We start from the raw sequence: 13,212 nt of genomic DNA on the forward strand, positions 1-13,212 counted from the left end.
GAGCGCCGCCGCGCTTCCCAAGCGGCGCACCATCCAGTGCGCCACCGGGCCGGCCCAAAATGCCAGTGATTTCAATGATTGCCTAATTCTCAGTTCTCAGGGTTAATGGTGATGCCAATACCTAAGGTTATATTTTCCTTCAAAAAAGATATTCGTTGTTAAATAACATTAAACACTTCCCTTTCCTTTTCAGAGCCAAAGACTCTGTCAAACACTTTCATGTTGAATATACTGGATATTCACTTAAATTTGGCTTTAACGAATTCCCATCTTTGAAGGATTTTGTCAAGCATTTTGCAAATCAGCCGTTGATTGGAAGTGAGACAGGTAAGCTATGAACAGATATTGATCTAAGAGATACTGTTTGAGGATGGAAGGAGAAAAGGCAGATTGCAGTTAAAGAATTTTATAGTTGTCATTTCTATTGAATTTTGTGCATATAATGTGCAATTTTATATGTTTAAAAACAATTTTTTCTAGTGCTGTGCCATATGCTACATTAATAAATTATATATACAGTAGATATGTATTCCAGCATTATCTTCAGAAGAAAACAATGTACTTTAGACAAAGTAGATATTTTCTAAGAATGTGATTTAATAAATTGACTATAGATTGATTACAAGTACACAATTTCTTTAAAATGTCCTGTCCATTTTATAATAATGTATACAATAAACAAAGAACATAGGCAAGAATGACTTCTCAATTTCTCATAATTTCAGATATGGGCAATTTGCATGTGGGTGACACCCACAAAGTCAATTCTGAGCATTTTTAAAAATAAAATTCATGCCAAAGTTTTCACAGAGACCACTGAATATTGAAAATATTGACTAGAAAGTGCTTTCCTGAGCTATAAAATTCAATTTCTATTGCCTTCGTTTCTTATGAGTTTTTAAACTTGACTTAAGTATGTCTGGAAAAGTTTGAAATTTCCTATTTGACTGATTAGAGAGTCAAACCAGAAAATTCATAAAAAAAAAAAAAAAGCACACTACCAGTATTTAAATTATCCAACTTGTTTGTCTATACTATATAAATAAAGCAGAAAGTCACCCCTATATTTGCAATATAGAATCATGACTTTATTTGTCCTAAATGATGATAAATCTCAGTTAATCAAAGGCTGGGAAATTCCAAGAACCTGTGGCACAGGAGGAACTCGAGACTAAGATAACACGGTGATTACCATGAATTTGTACATGCTGATTTCTTGGTAAACTTGCCAGTGGGTTCTCTGTTAACTTCAGTGTGGTGGGAAGAGATGGCTTCTGCTTTTTCTGCTCTCTATGTGGCCTGGATGGACCCAGATATGAACCATACAGTGTTCAGCATAGATGAAAAGCACAATGGAAACCATGAACTGGTTGCTTTGCTTTACAATGACCACACCAGGCCTGTAATAGAATATTCCAAACTACAAAATTGAAGCTAATAATTGTTTTTTTTTCTGGTGGAAGTTCTCCCAACCATCCCTAAAAATAACTTCACCATTTAACCAATAGATTCTGTCATAAACAAATGGCAAGTGAGGATGTATTTCTTTCCATTGCTACTTTGGCCCTGGAAAGCATTTCAGTTTTGTGTATCCTTCACTTCACTTCAGATTTATTTCCCACTTGTGCCCAACATTACACTTGATTTTGTTCAGTTCTTGGTCACCGGCAATGGAGAGGGGATTTTTGAAGCAAGGCTTTGTTTTGTCTCCCTCTATTTTTGTCCTTCTCCTTATCTGCCAGGTCCTGGTCTTGGTCAAGTGCAGGCACCTTGGGTCAATGAATAAATGAATGGATGGATGACTGTGAGTAGGAACTCTTGTAACCTTCAAAGCCACTGCAATTGTTATCTTTTTCTTCTCTTCTTTCTCCAACTAAAGTCAGCTCCCTTCTTTTAAACTTTCCTCCTAGACTCTATTTTCAACCCTTTTGATCATTTTCTGTGCTCCTTTCTGGACCTTCTTCAAGTTAGGGCAAAGGTACTGGAAGATTTCAAAGCAGTTTGAGATAAAAGTGAACACAGTGCTTTCTGGTTTAACCTTCCTGGCACTAATTCAATCACCAAGCAAGAGGATCGTCTAAGACTGCTGCAAAGTAAAGGCACCTTGAAATTGCACTTGGGATGATGTTAAGCTTCCCTACATCATTCTGGCTAAAGAAGTCTTATTATTAATGCATTAGGGATTGCAAGGATTTGTAACCCAGACTCCTATAGTAGTTTCTCCAAAGCTAAAACTTGCTGTATCATCATTATCACTGTAATTACTATTTTATTCGTTGAAATAAAACTGGAAACTAAGATTTTGATCCTCTCCAGTGCCTGTACTCATTATCCAGTGAAGAATTTACTGCTATTTGAACCCCTGCTACTGGCCCCTGGTCCTGATCGATATGTACTAGACTTGCTGGCTTCAAGCCCTTGACTTAGATTCTGCTAACTCTATTCTTCTTATCTGTCCCAGCCAGATGAAAGGAAAGCCACCCAGGCTGGGAACAAGGGGCAAAACCCATGACAGATGCATGTTTCAGTCTTGCCCCTCTGGGAGTAATAGGCCTCAGGAAACAAGATAAGGCACTGAAGTCATGAAAGTCATGATAACTCTTAAACCCGGAAGGTTCTTGGAAGTCACAGCATCAGCACAGTGTCCTGTGAAGAATAGTGAATGGAAGCTGGGCTGCCACCTTCTAAAAAATAGGTCTTTTCTCCTTGTTCATTTAAGAATTGGCTCCTTGTACTTGTTCCCAGTGATCAGGAGTCCTGTGAAGAATAGTGAATGGAAGCTGGGCTGCCACCTTCTAAAAAATAGGTCTTTTCTCCTTGTTCATTTAAGAATTGGCTCCTTGTACTTGTTCCCAGTGATCAGGAGACCTTCAGGCTAATGATTTCTTGTTCACTATCAGATGAAGTACAAATTCTTCTTACAGCTTATGTTTGATTAAGATCGCCCAGGGAAGCATTTGTTTGCACTATGGACGAGGTGTCCTGCCAGGCCTCTCACTTCTAGATTCCCAAAACGCAAAGAATTAGAATCGGATATTTCAGTCCACTTTTGTCAACCTTATCCTGCAGTGTCTAGAGAGTGAGTTTATTAAAGAAAAACTTTCTTACATTCATCTACTGACAGGAATGGCATTACCTCCAAAGGCAATAGAGATGATGTCCAAATAACCAAAACCTTACACTTTTGCCTTACAATTATATATAATGTCTCCAGTAGAGTGAAACTCAGAATACTTGATTCCGGGTCATAAGAAAATCTTTGTACTCGGTATAGATAAAACTGTTGACCTAAAGGGATGAATATTGTTTTAAGATATCTTTGTTCCTATTCTATTCCTATTCTCTACTTTCCAAACTCTCAGAATTTCTGTTTCCTAATCTGAAGAACCAGGGTTTCCAAAACAAGATCTAAGCGTTCTGCCAACTTTAAGATTCTACCAGTAAAATTTCCCCTTTCCCACGTCACAATCTGCATTTAATCTGTCTAATCTCCATTGAAGTTTCTCTTTACTTTAATTTCTCCTTATTAATACCCATAAACACTCTTAAGATACTTCCAATTTTAACAACCCAATAATTCCCAAGTATGTAACAGAGATATACAAAACACTTCCTTGCTTTATTTTTCTCAATGGCCTTTTTACCTCCTAACATATTATATAATTCACTTATTTTTTAAAATGTCTTCCTCTCCACACTAATATGTAAACTATATAAGGAGAGGGCTTCTTGTAAGTTTTGTTCCTCGATATGTCCCAGACCTGAAAGAATAAATGCTAATCATTTCCACAACATGTCATGTTGGGTAAACCTTTACCAATGCCTGCATTGCAGTTTGCATGGCAAGACCACAACTAGCAAACTTCTGACAATTGCAACTTCAAAGTTGATACAAAGCATAATTTGAAATAATGTTTTGTGTTGCATGCATGTTCACTGATCATTAAATTCTGAATTTGCCTTTCATTTGTAATAGCAGGATGTTATATATAAAACATATTAATGTTTGTACATGACTTCTAAACCAAACTCAAATACAGTTGGAAATTTGAGAAATTTTTTATTAGTATAAATATGTTTGGTCCATTATTAATTTTTACTCTATCCTCTTATTATTAGCTAAGTTTCATAGATAGTCTTGAAAATATAGACAGCATCTATCTTTAAGCTTAACTGTCCAAATATTATTAAAACAAGAATTACCTTTCCCAGCACCTTTGTTTGTATTTCCAAGCTTTCTTATATGAAATTGTCAGGTACAACTTATTATCCTGTATTGTGACTTTAACCACCTGACCAGCAAGTTGAGTGCTGTATTTGTGCTTGCCCTTTATAATAATTTGTTCTCGGTTCTTAAGATCCTATCTGGTTTTTTTGTAAATGTCAAATTTCCACTTCTCTTTTTGTTTTGATATGGGGATTCCCAACCTCTTGATAACTGCTACCGCTATTACTATTTTATTTTGTGACGCCATCCATTTTACCTGGGTGGCATTTAAAAATAATGAAGTTAAAATTAATTATATTTTAAGAGTTGTATGATAAATCTGAAAATAACTAGTAACAAGTTGGAATTTTACCAAACCACAACCAGGAATCACTTCTTTAATTTACGTTTGCCAAAAATAAAAATTTTCTTAGTGTGTAAATGAGATGTGTCTGAAAAAGGAAAAAACAGGACTGAAAGGGAATGAAATCAACATTTGTGAAGTGTTTACTAAGTTCCAGGCATTCTGTCAGATGTTTGCACATACATCAAATTATTTAATATTTTCAACTACCCATTATAACGCATACGGTGGTCCCATTTTCAAATGAGCAAATCAAAACTCAAAGGTTTTAAGTTACTTGCCCCAGGTTGCACAGCTAGTAAGCCTGAGAGCTGTGTTGGAATGAGGGCTAACCTAGTCCTAAAGCGTGGGTGCTTCCCATGTACCCTGCTGTCTTCTGAAACTGGTCCCACAGTGACACGGCAATGCAATATTGTCACCACACAGCATGGCCTTAAATGTATTGGGATGGGAAAAATCCCTGCCACAATTATATAATAGGATGTTTGTGGGCGATGGCGGGACTACAACACATATTTTAGTTCTATTCCTCAGTCTCTTCTTTATCTCTTCTTTAAAGTCTTAAATAATATGTTTGGCATGTGATGTAAACCTATGGTTCGGAAGAACGTGAATTAATTTGAACTCCTGCCTCTGTATTTATTGCTATTCCTATTTTATTTACATGAACTGCCATTTGGGAAATTATATTAGAGGAAATCTTAAAACATAAAAAGGCTGTCTAGAAAACATCCCCCAAATACTTAGGCCCATTTTATACATGTCTGTCTAGAAAGGGTATCAAACAGCCTATGTAAATACAATAAGGTAAAATAAAATCTAAAGTTGGAGTGAGAAAGTAAAGGGAAAATGAGAGGCAAAGAGAAAATGACACCAGGGTAAAAATATTTTAAATGAATATTGTACATTTATAGGAAGCAGATACACAATTGCTTACTAAGCTTCCTGGTTCCCTCCCTCATTTGGACTTGTGTGTTTAACTGGATTTACAGGGTATTAGAATTGAAGGGAGCTGAGGGACCCTTTAATTTCTTCTTTACAAATGAAGAAACCAAGAGAGACCTTGAAGTAAAAACTCCCATCTCCTTTCCTCAAGCTGCCTCCTAAAGAATCCATTTCTTCAAACTTTAATTTGTACAGTGAACTCTTGCCCACAATGGAATAGAACATTTCACTTGCCGTAGAGGTTTCCATGGTGACTGCACTGAGGCTGGGGATAATTAGGGTGTAACGAGTAAACACAAGCATCCCCGGTTCAATGCCAGCCTCTGCCATTTGCCAGCTGTGTGTCCTCAGGCAGGATACGTAACCTTTCCGAGCTCCAGTTTCTTCATCTTCTAAAATTGAGTCGATGGTAATAGTTCATACTTTAATGACTTGTGAAGATTGAATGAGATTAGGCACAGAAGACATTTAGACTGATTCTTGGCCTATTCTCTAAAGTATGCAGTCATTATTACCGTTATTTAATGAAGCCCTTTTGTGGTGATTAATTCTATCAGATTTTATGCAAGAGCTGTAAATTTTTTGGTATATCATGAAGTTAGTTTAGAGACTACTGAATTTGTGTTTATCAAATGTTTGTGATGTCCTCTTCAAATTTTAAGCCAGTTCCATGATGGATTCATATGGTAAAATGTTAGAATCAAGTGACCACTCCAAAAAGAGAGACCTGACTTGACTCGAATATTTTAACAGAATCTATTCCTGCCGGGGCTGAGTGGTCTATCTACTATTCCTGCCTCAGTGTATTTCTCCCTGTAAGACTAGATATCAAATATTAAAGCCTCTTTATATGTAAATGAACATGGGTTAAAATTTATTTGCAGAGCAGGTAGCAAAGAAGGAAGGAAAAAGATCTTGAATATTCCTGTAACACCCCCTAGAAAGCCATTTTCCATTGGCAGGAGGAGACAGAGGAGCCCACTATGCTAGTTGCAAATCTTGTTTTCTGAACCTGAGGTCAGTAATAAAAGATGGATGGATGTGATCTTATTATAATTTAATTCAACACATATATATTGAGTGCCAACTATGATATGAGCACTTAGCCACTGATAATATAGAGATGAATCAAATATCATTCTTGCCCTTAAACACTTTACAGTCTAGCTGGACAACCTGACGAGTAAGCCCTAGTTTTAGTGCATAAAAGAAATATTCTAAACAAACGTTTCCTTTTAGGAGCTATGTGTGCCCTGTGCTACATTCTATTTCAGATACCAAACCAATGCCTGAGGCTTGAGACTCTTCTTACTCTTTTTCTGAATTCTTGGGGAATACAAGATAAAGAGTCCTTCGGTGCAATCTCCTATTACCACATGCGGAGTTATATATGTAACTCTTACACATAACTGTAAGTTACCATTCAGCCAAAGCAAATTGGAATGCCTACCTCACTCCAACTCTGATCATCTCAAAAATGTACCTCCACCAAGCATGTCTGAAATGAGGTTTTAGGTCAAAGGAAGGAAGCAACAGTGACCTTCAGGTAGTTCAGAAACTGCAGTGAAACTTGCAGCCAAGTTTCCAAGGCATGTTGATGCTGATCTTCCTCCCTCTTCTTCCTCTGCCATCCCGTGCCTCCTGCTGCCTTTCATCTCAATCTTCCAACCAAGTCCTGGAGTTCATTTGGTCTCAATATCACCTTCCCAAAGTTCCTCTCCAATGGAGCCAAGGCACTCTCTTGGCCTTTGGGTGGGAATTATAATGAGTTTGTGGTGGCCTCATTAAATTAGTTTCTTTCGAATGTAAATAATAGAAACCAACTCCGGCTAGCTGAATTTTTTAAAAAAGGTGGAGGGAGTGGGGTACAGAGAGAAGAATGGAATTTTCTCTTGGCCTTTGGGTGGGAATTATAATGAGTTTGTGGTGGCCTCATTAAATTAGTTTCTTTCGAATGCAAATAATAGAAACCAACTCCAACTCTGGCTAGCTGAATTTTTTAAAAAAGGTGGAGGGAGTGGGGTACAGAGAGAAGAATGGAATTTTTTAGAAGGATATTAATATACCCTCCCAAAATTCAAGGTGAGCTGAACAACCAGGAGACAGTAAGGAATCAGCTTAGTAATCATGGCAACTTTGTGGCTTTCAGTAAATTAAAATGCCTGCCTCAGTCCAGCTCTGATCATCTAAAAAAAAGTACCTCCATCGAGTTTTGTGTCAAAGGCAGGAAACAGTAGTCTACTTCATGTAGTCCAGAAACTGAAGTTGGTAAACCTTCTCTCCAGAGATGTAACTGAGTGGATCCCCAGGAAGTGTCCAGTTAGTGTGGGCTAGGCTGGGTGTTTGCAGGGGTGAGGCCAGGCTCTGGTGTTTCTACATGGCTGTGGGGATCTATGTCTGTATACTGGATGGGACAGTCTCTACAGAAGGGGAAATCATTGTAAGCCTGGCAGCCATGTCTAGAAATCTATATTTGGCTTTCTTGGGCGAGAATGGTCAGCATAGGAGACCTGCCTTTTAGGACTCCAGATTTTTATCAGTGTAAGTTACTATTTTATAAGTAGTTTCCCATTTTCTTCATCCCACAATTTTGTCTAGCCTCATTCATGGTCTTACTGTTTAAAATCCACTCACAGTCAATTCTACTCTCCTGATTGACTCAACACCATTTCCCTCAGGTCACTTTTGTTGGTTAAACTTCAGAAGAGGTCTTCGAAATGGAATTTGGGTCCCTGCCAATGGAGATTTGAAGAGCCATGCCTGAAGTTGTTGTCCTGTCCTCTCCCAGGCCAGGGTGGTCGTGGGCTTAAGAGGCTGGTTCATGCTAGGCTTTCCTGCAGCTTAGGCCCCAATCACTGTAACATTCATTCATTCATTCCTTTACTCATCAAGCCTTCATTATTTCAGAAACTCTATCAGGTGGCAGGGATAAAAAGATAAATTTGACAACATACCTGCTCCGAAGAGCTTAGAAATGCACATGTTGGAAAAGCAATGGCTTTCTAATACCAAGTGGTTACAGCACTACAGGCTCAGGCAGCAACTCCAGCCTGGAGATTCTTACACTGCAGCACAACTGTTCTCCGAGGCTATGCTTATTTATCTCCCAGGGACTGATACTCGGATAGGTGGAATTATGGCCCCCCAAAAGTGTCCACATCTCTCTCTGGACCTCTGAATATGTTATGTTACATGGCAAGAGGGAATTAAGTTTGCAGATGGGATTAAGACTGCTAATCAGATATCTTCAAGATAGGGAGATTGTCCTAGGTTATCCAGACAGGACCACTGTAATCACAAGGTCTGATAATCACTTATAAGTAAAAGAGGAAGCCAGAAGAGGAAGAACCAGAGATGGCAGATGAGAAGGACTTGACCTGTGGTTGCTGGCTTTGAAAATGGATGAAAATAGCCGCAAGTGAAGACATGAGGGCAGCCTCTAGAAGCTACAAAATGCAGGGAAGTCAATTCCCCGTAGATCCTCCAGAAGGAAAGCAGGCTTGCCAATGCCTTGACTTTAGACTAGTGAGAACCATTTCAGACCTTTGACCTCCAGAACTGTGAGATAATAAATTGGAGTTGTTTTCAGCCACTAAGTTTGTGGCAATTTGCTCCAATAGCAACAGGAAACTAACACAAGTAGGAGCACACTGGGTACATGCCTGGTCATGTCAACCAGGTCCTTCTTCCTAGAGTGTCATTTAAAGTGTCATTTTCATACTGAGAGTATGAGATAGGATGAAAATGTAGCATGAACTTTGAAGATGAAGCACAAGATTTCAAAATGTTATGCTTTGCCAGCTGCTTTGAGCCATAGGCTCCATTCCCCTCTCCTCTGCTGTCAGATGGAAGTGGTTAAGAGGCACCGCCTTTCTTGGAGCTATAGTCAGCGATTACTATACCACCCTGATTTTTATTACTAGTAGAATACTGCATCTAAGGGTTTTTTTAAATGAACATTTTAAAATCCATGTTCCCAGAGATGCAATCATTGGAATTTCATTCAAGGATTTAAAAATACTCTATATCAACTAATAATAATATCTAAACTTTTTTATAATTTTTCCACAAACATGTCTTTATTTGGTGCTTAAAACAGCTTTGTGAAGAAAGTGTGTTCTCACTAGTCAGAGGCGGAATGAAAGCACGGGTCAAAAGGTACTGAGCAATCAAACCCAGTTCTCTGCCTGCGTGTCTGGTGCTGTTTCCACGATGCCAGAGTAAGTGCCAGGCACATCCCTGGAGGTTTTCTCTGGAGTAGGTCACTTAGGAGCCAGCCCCGAATTCACCAAGCGTCTGCAGTGCTACCATAGTGCTTGCACCGCCCCTCAGCCTGCGGGACGGCTGTTCCGGATTTAGATGTCGCTGCTTTCATTCTGACTGTAAAGCTGTAACTGGCCCCTTCTCCTCTTATGACTGGATCTGTTCTCATGAAAGGATCGCATTGACAAAAGAGAGCACAGACAATGTGCAAGAGAGGGACTGGGGCTTCGAGTAAAGGCGAGAGCCATTTTTCATTGCGATCCCGATGATGCTGCAGACGCAAATGGGACGCAGAAAGGGGAGGGGGCCGGAGTCCCTCACTCCTCTCTGGGCTGAGCTCATAGACCCTCTTTTGGCTTTTCTCAACATGCCTTCTTTTCATTTTACAGAAGCACATTATCTGGGCCCAGTTATCAGAAGTCACAGTTGCTTTTGCAGCCAGACACTGTATATACTCAAGCACAGTAGAATGGTTTTGTTTTGGGTAGATCAATCATTAACAATTCTTTTAACTACAGAGAAAGCATTTTCTTTCCTCATTGTCTCTGTCTTACTCCACTTCAGAGTCTGTATTTTCTATACTGCTCATTTCAAGTCGTTTCAAAGAAGCCTTCCTTAACCACCCATGTAATGTATCACCCTATCTTAACCCCACTCTGTTCCTTTACCCTTCTCTATTCACTTGTTTCATAACATGTCTCACACCTAAATTATTTTTTTCTTTTTTTCCTGGCCCCCCTACCTGGAGCATGTGCTCTGTAAGAGCAGGTACTGTACCTCTTGTTTGCTGTTGTATTCCCAGTGCTTAGACAAGTGTCTGGCACAGAGCAAGGCTCAGTAAATATTTGTTGAATGAATTACTGAATTTGTTGCATCTCCTCCATGTCTAGTACATTCCTGGGACTGCCATATAAAAGACTCCAGTGAGATAAAAAGCAAGAAGCCATAGCAAGGGAGAAAAAACCTTCAACTTACTTTTTTTGTAGTCAAAGTTTCTAGTTTCTGATTGACTGATTAATTAGAGGAAGGACACAGGAGGGGAAAGTGTCAGAAGTGCTGAGTCAGAACTACTCAAAGTCCTCAGAATGAAATCCCCAAGCACCTAATGCCTGGCCCCCAGGGCTAAGCCCTGTTTCCACCTGGACCCCTTCCTCCAGATGGAAGTGAAGGTGATGACACGTGAGCACCAGCTCATCCAAGCTGTGTTCGTTAAGAAAAGCAAAGGCTTCCTCTGGTTTACTTCATTAATGAGGTGGTAGGAGAGAATGGGGAGAATGCTGTCAGACCACTTTTTTGAAATCCATTGATTTGTTACAAGTTTGTTCTGAAACTGGTAGATTCCTCCAGATGGAAGTGAAGGTGATGACACGTGAGCACCAGCTCATCCAAGCTGTGTTCGGTTAAGAAAAGCAAAGGCTTCCTCTGGTTTACTTCATTAATGAGGTGGTAGGAGAGAATGGGGAGAACGCTGTCAGACCACTTTTTTGAAATCCATTGATTTGTTACAAGTTTGTTCTGAAACTGGTAGAAAAAAGAGCAGTGGAATGGATCCTCCTATACCCTAGTGCATTCGTTTAGTTTTGTTTTCATGGCTCTTGTAAAGCCTACCTGGAAAACTTCCAGTTACTACTTACAGTCTAGGTCAAATGACACCTCCTCTATGAAAGCTTTCCTGAATCATTGCACAGAAAGGTTCTCCAGGGCCTCTCTGTGCTGTCCCCATGTTCTGTCCACATTGCTACTGTTGGTCTCTTCACTACGTCCACTTAAATGACTATATCCATTACTAATTCTGAGCACCAGGAAGTCAGAAATCATCTATATCATGCTTTACATCTCAGTGTCCAGCTTACCACATTGCTACTGTTGGTCTCTTCACTACGTCCACTTAAATGACTATATCCATACTAGTTCTGAGCACCAGGAAGTCAGAAATCATCTATATCATGCTTTACATCTCAGTGTCCAGCTTACGTGCCTGGCACATAGCTGGTACTTGACAAATGTTGAGAAAATGAGCAAGTGAATACATGGAAGAACAAGACACTTTACAGTCCAGCCACAGTTATCCAGTTAGCATTTGGACCATCCTTTGGGGGATACAATTTGATTTTGCATTTTCTTTATCTTCATTCAGGCACTCTGATTGTTCTGAAACATCCCTATCCAAGAACAGTGGAGGAACCTTCCATTTATGAGTCTGTCCGGGTTCACACAGCAATGCAGACAGGAAGAACAGAAAACGACCTCGTGCCCACTGCACCTTCTGTAAGTGACCATCAATTTGACCCCCGCTCTCTCACTGTCTAAAAGCAATCACGTGCAAGAAGAGTTAAAGTCCATTTGTTCACATAAAAGTTCTAGCTTGGGATATACGACTGGGAAAGGAATATAAGGTTTGAAGCCTATGACTCAATTCATCTGCTCCAGGGCAAATAGTAAAAAATACAATGCAATAGTGATAAGATTTTAAATACTTAGAAAATGGTACTGAAATCTCTGTGTTTAGTTAGCCAAGCAAGTTCATGGTAGAATGGGCGAGAAATGTTTGTGTTCACATCATTGACTAAACTGCTATTCGTTGATAAATTTCTTAAATTAAGAAAAAAATTTTCCTTTACATTTCAACTGTCTATAGAAAAAATATTCTCCACATTTACTATAAAAACTTAGGGTGTTATTTTTTTCCTAGCCTTTTTTTCCTTCGCTGACTGAAGTGAACAGACAGAAAACATTGGCACTTCTTTGCAACATGAGCCACTGTTCAGTTTCAGTGCGTCTGGAGCACTCATTGTTCCTCCGAGAGTCTATTTATATTTGTTCTGTGAACTATGACCCTGCAAAGATTCCTCTTCAGCACCCCCTTCCCTTTATCATTGTCAGGGCTCTTCCATTCATTGTCTCTTCCTTGTTTGCTGAAAACTTCTGGTCTAAGAAATCTGGATTTGCACAGTTGATAAAGAGGACAATACTGAAATGAAATATCAAGAGCTAATTCTTGGTATTTGGCAATTATTACCCTTGAAAAATAATAATAATTCTTGATACCTAGCAATCATTACCCTTGAAAAATAATCACTCGAAGATATTCAGCTACAAATTACATTGAAATATGTGTGGCCTTTCTGTCTCTGCCGTACTTTTTTCTACCCAGCCACCGGAGAGGTCTTTCTTTAAAAGCAGACTTAACACATGACCTCCCTGCTCAACAACCTTCAGTGGTGCCCACGGTCTCCACAGCCCACCTGGACCCTGCTGGCCACTCTGGCCTCCTCTCATGCTGCTGCCACATTCACACAGTGGGACCTGTCTCTCTCAATGTGCTCCTCCTCCCCTTCCTGTCTCTGAAATGCAGCCACCACCATTACTGTCCACCCATCTCTCAAGACTAGCATCAGGGATCAGTATCTTCCAGGAAGCCTTCCTTGATTCC

General features: G+C 39.5%; 1 protein-coding gene across 3 annotated transcripts in view; it reads left to right on the forward strand.

Moving 5' to 3' along the window:
- Window positions 1-13,212, forward strand: part of DAPP1 (dual adaptor of phosphotyrosine and 3-phosphoinositides) — a 62,485-nt gene that overhangs the window by 32,118 nt on the left and 17,155 nt on the right. For all 3 annotated transcript variants that reach the window (XM_008585011.1, XM_008585010.1, XM_008585012.1), the window contains 2 exons: window positions 194-327; window positions 11,917-12,047. In XM_008585011.1, coding sequence (XP_008583233.1) covers window positions 194-327; window positions 11,917-12,047 — 265 coding nt within the window. The remainder of the gene's footprint in view (window positions 1-193; window positions 328-11,916; window positions 12,048-13,212) is intronic.

This window comes from Galeopterus variegatus, unplaced genomic scaffold, assembly GCF_000696425.1.
Source record: "Galeopterus variegatus unplaced genomic scaffold, G_variegatus-3.0.2 Scaffold3422, whole genome shotgun sequence".
NCBI lineage: Eukaryota > Metazoa > Chordata > Mammalia > Dermoptera > Cynocephalidae > Galeopterus > Galeopterus variegatus.